General features: G+C 38.5%; 1 protein-coding gene across 1 annotated transcript; it reads left to right on the plus strand.

Moving 5' to 3' along the window:
• Positions 1 to 2,445: 2,445 nt before the first annotated feature.
• On the plus strand, positions 2,446 to 4,932 carry LOC120068927 (disease resistance protein RPV1-like; the record flags this gene model as incomplete). The annotated part of the gene is made up of 3 exons (XM_039020568.1): positions 2,446 to 3,740; positions 3,868 to 4,143; positions 4,242 to 4,932. Coding segments are annotated over exons 1-3 (2,095 nt in total), but the record flags the coding sequence as incomplete, so codon positions are not given.
• Between the last annotated feature and the right edge of the window lie 7 nt (positions 4,933 to 4,939).

A 4,939-nucleotide genomic window follows, 5' to 3' on the forward strand; every position in this document is an offset into this window, starting at 1 on the left:
TAGAAGAAATATCGTTCAGAAAGGAAGTATAGCCCCCTTATTGTGTTACAGTATGCCAATCTTCATCCCCGAACTTCAAATCCTGAAACAAAACAAAGTCTTGTGAGGAAAATCGTCTTGCAATTCATATCCCTTGTTATTTTACTGACAGATTAAAAGATTATATAAGATCTTAGGCATTAGCAGAGTATCACGCCAATATTAAATCGTCAAATGGGGAGGTATGACCTTTCTCTACAACTGGGGCAAAGGACTTGTCTGCAATTTAATACGTTCATTCCCCGCACTCGGACAATAATGAAATAAAACACTATCTGAAGAACTGGTAAGATGATCTGTGCCCCTGAATCTACAATCCAGGGTTCTTACCATAATGTAATAAGGCTAAATTGAGGGAATAATTACTTGATGTGCAATAACATCACCTTAACGTACTCAAATTGTTTTTATTGTCAGCTGAGGACTGAGGCTGTTGTATTTCATAACTGAGTCACTTACAAGGGCACGACCAGTGTTTTGATTTGTCATGAAACTGTCATCACCTACTATTTAAAGGTCTCCCGTGCAACTACCAACACTGATCCTTTGTGTGTCATGGCTTCTTACAATGCCCATAAACAGGAGAGAGGTTTTTTTATCACCATCGATATTGGGTGACTTTGCAACAAAGTCGCTGCATCAGTTTGAAGCTATAACAAGGTTATTCATGGCATGCGGACTGAATCCTCTTCCAATCGTACCTCGGAACAAACTTCTCTAAGGGATGGGAGGTCGTTGCTCAATATGAGACTTCGAACACTATCAAATTTGGGGTTCAACCCTACCAGGAAAACATATACTCGATCGGATTCTTCAAGTTTCAAGTATTGAGTCCCATCTTGCGCACCAATTCCAAGAAAATCTCTCGACATAGGTCCATCTCTTGCCAAAACACTGACAGTTTTATTAAAATAGAATGTGACATTCATGGTTCCCTTGTTTGCACTCATAGACCTTATTGTGTTAGTGTGTATTAAGCCGAGATGCATTATTGTCACTTTGAGTACAAATCCCGTGCTGCCTCCTAGATATTTTTGCAATTGCAGCATACAGTAATGGTCTGCCACTCTGTGGTTCCATTGCTATTACTGAGAACGGAACGTAAAAACGAATCTTCCGCTTTCTAGATCCGTTCTGAGGATTACTAAGATACCAGAGGCTTCGGAATTCTTTCCTTTCAAGTTGAGTTTGTTAGTGTCATCCTTCTAAGGCCATTTTGATCGATTGGGAGCAGGAGAAATAATTTTGACCATTTAATATTCTCCCACGAGGAATCTTGCAGAATTTTCCATTGAGCCAGATAAATAAGTTACATTGGGAAAAAATAGAGAATGAATTTACCGGATTCTCTATTGGTGACATGTTGAGGGTTTGTGCCAAGAAGATGTTTCTTAAGTCTTTAAATTTCAGTTGGAGGTACGCCAACTGTCATCAAACATTATCAAGCATTGGCCAAGCCACCATGATTGAGCACGGCTGAAAAAGAAGCTGCTACTGACGGCTGGACAGGAGCAGAACAGCCGTTAGGGCTGGACTCAAGCCGCCGGTTGGGTGGGGTCAAGAACGAAAGGCTGCAGATGTTCATCGGCTCGGCTCGGCACATATAAGGAGGAAGCGGTTGGTCTGGGGCTGGATTGATCAGGTTGGGAGCGATCGGCACGAGCGACGCGAACAGTGTGGAAGAGGAACTTGGCACGACCCACTGGCGCGGCTCGGTGCGATCGTTCGTCTTGATCGTCAAAAGCAGCTCTGGTCTAAACTGGAGCGGCTGGTTCTCCCTCGCGTAACGGCTAGAACATCTCGGCTGGGCTGAATCTCTCCTCCATCGACAGTGGCTAGAAGGCAGTGACGCTGGGATGAGCTGTGGTAGAGCAGCTTAGAGGTATTCCTTCATAGCCGCTTGAATGGTTGCCTTCATTTCAATGCTTGGAGCTCATCGGTGGTTCCCATGGGGGCTGCTGAAGAAGTCTGTGGTTGATTCTCGTCGATGACGGCTAGAGTTTCGTCGCCATGCTCTAATACCATGATGAAATATAGAAGAGGAAAGGAGAAAAGCGAGAACAACACACAACTTATGTAGAAGCCCTAGAATAGGGAGAAAAACCATGATACAGATCTTTTCCTTATTATTGAATTGATACACAAAATACAAGGGAAAATGGCGAATAAATACACAGTAGGGAGCCTTAGGGCTGAAGACAATTACATAAATACCCTTAGGTTAAAACCATACTTTCAACATGTTCCATGAATGTGTTGAATCGTTCTACATAGTCCTACACATTCTCAACAACTAGCCTCATGAATTGCAAGAATTTTAGCATGATTTGAGGAAGTAGCTGTTATGGTCTGTTCATTTATTTGAGAAAGTAGCTGTTATGGTCTTTTAGTTGGCGAAGAATTTTATCTAGCTAATAAATTTGTTGCAAAAGCAATATCTGCCTGCATGTTTTATTTCTTTCTTTTTTTTTTTTTTTTTACAATTTTTGTTATTATTATTTTCCATACCAAATATATCCAAATATTCGGAGATTTAAAACTGAGTCTAACAAAAAAGTGATATTTCTTCATGTATGTTTTTCCCCTCAAAATGCAGTGATGAGGCTAATTTGATCGAAAAAGTTGTTCAAGAAGTCCTGAAGAAATTAGATCTCACAACGAAGGAATTGCACATAGCAAAATATCCAGTTGGAGTTGACAAACAAGTTATGAATTTACTCTCACATGTTATGTCTGATGGAATTACTATGGTAGGATTATATGGAATTGGAGGCATGGGTAAGACAACCTTGGCCAAAGCATTACACAATAGAATTGCTAATGACTTTGAAGGTTGCTGTTTTTTGGCAAATATTAGAGAAGCTTCAAAGCAATATGAGGGCCTTGTTCGGCTACAGGAGAAGCTACTTTATGAGATTTTAATGGATGACTCGATCAAAGTTAACAATGTCCATAGAGGAATAATCGTGTTAAGGGATCGACTATGCTCAAAAAAGATTCTCCTTATTCTTGATGATATAGATACGAGTGAACAATTACAGGTTTTGGCAGGAGGACGTGATTGGTTTGGAGTTGGGAGTAAGGTCATTGCAACAACAAGAAACCATCATTTATTGTCCATACATGGTTTTGATATACTGCAAAAAGTTGAAGGATTGAATGATGACGAAGCTCTTGAGCTTTTTAGCTGGCATGCCTTTAAGAATAGACATCCCTCAAGTGATTATTTAGACCTTTCAAAACGGGGTGCACATTATTGTAAAGGACTTCCCTTGGCTCTTGAAGTGTTAGGTTCATTCCTTTATTCGACCGATCATTCCAAGTTTAAACAAATATTGGATGAAGAATATGAAAACTCCTACCTCGACAAAGATATTAAAGATATTCTTCAAATAAGTTATGATGGACTTGAAGATGATGTAAAAGAAATTTTCCTTTTGATTTCTTGTTTATTCGCACGACAAGATATAGAGAGGGTTAAAAGTAAGTTAAAGGCATGCAGTTGTTTAGGAGTGGAAAAGGGAATTACAAAGCTCATGAATCTATCACTTCTTACTATTAACCGATCCAATGAGATTGAAATGCATGACTTAATACAACAAATGGGTCGCACAATTGCTCTTTCGGACACTTCTAAATCTCAAAAGAAAAAAAAAATGTTGCTTGATGCCGATGCTTTGGACGTCTTAGATGGTGATAAGGTAAGACGTTTTGAACAAACTTTGTATTTTTACTTATCATGAGAACAACATTTTGATACTGACAAATTAAGTATTGAGTGTAGTATTCTTAAATGACTTGAAATGTTTGTCTTGTGCATCTTTGTAGGTAGCAAGAGTAGTTAAAGCCATAAAGATGAATTTTTGCCAACCTACAGAGCTTGATATTGATTCAAGAGCTTTTAAAAATGTGAAAAACCTGGTATTGCTGGATGTTAACAATGTCACATTTTCTAAAACTCTGGACTTTCTACCTAGTAGCTTAAGGTGGATAAATTGGTCTGGATTTCCTTTTTTATCTTTGCCTTCAAGCTTCTCAATGGAGAACCTGATTGAATTGAAATTGCCATATAGTTCCATCAAACATTTTGGGAAAGGATTTATGGTACTTATGTCGATACTTGAGCTGTTTAATTTCAATTTCAATGTCAGCTTACTTTAAGTCTGAGTTTACCTTCTTTCTTTTTTTATTCTTCATTGCAGAATTGTGAATTGTTGAGGAATATTTATCTTCGTGAGTGCAAGTTCTTGGAGGAAATTCCTGATTTATCCGCTGCAATAAACCTTGAAAATTTGTCGCTTAATGGATGTAGAAGTTTAATAAAGGTTCATGAGTCAGTTGGATCTGTTGGTAGGCTTGCTTCATTGTGGCTTTCTGGGCATGTTAATGGCTTTAAGCAGTGCCCACCCTACCTCAAGTTGAAGTCCCTCATACATTTGTTCATAGCAGACTGCAATAACATTGAATCGTATCCTCATTATAGTGAAGAAATGAAGTCCTTAGAATACTTACATTTTATATCTAGTAATATAGGAAAGCTATCTCCAACAATTGGACATCTTACTAGCCTCAAAGTTTTGCGGATCTTTAATTGCACAGAGCTCATAACACTTCCAACTACAATTTATCATTTAAGCAGTCTTACTTCTTTATATGCATCTGAAGCTGATCTTTCTACATTTCCTTCTATATATCCTTGTTCACCTTCCTTATTACCCAACCTAAGAGTATTATACCTTACGAAATGCAACCTTACAAATTTGAGTTTCTTAGAAACCATGGCTCATGTAGCCCCTTCATTGAGAGAGTTGGACTTGTCTGAAAACAATTTTACTAGTCTACCCTCGTGTATTGTTAATTTTAAATCATTGAGGTCTCTTGTTACATGGTGTTGTGAGTT

Source organism: Benincasa hispida, unplaced genomic scaffold (assembly GCF_009727055.1).
Source record: "Benincasa hispida cultivar B227 unplaced genomic scaffold, ASM972705v1 Contig1485, whole genome shotgun sequence".
Classification (NCBI taxonomy): Eukaryota; Viridiplantae; Streptophyta; class Magnoliopsida; order Cucurbitales; family Cucurbitaceae; genus Benincasa; species Benincasa hispida.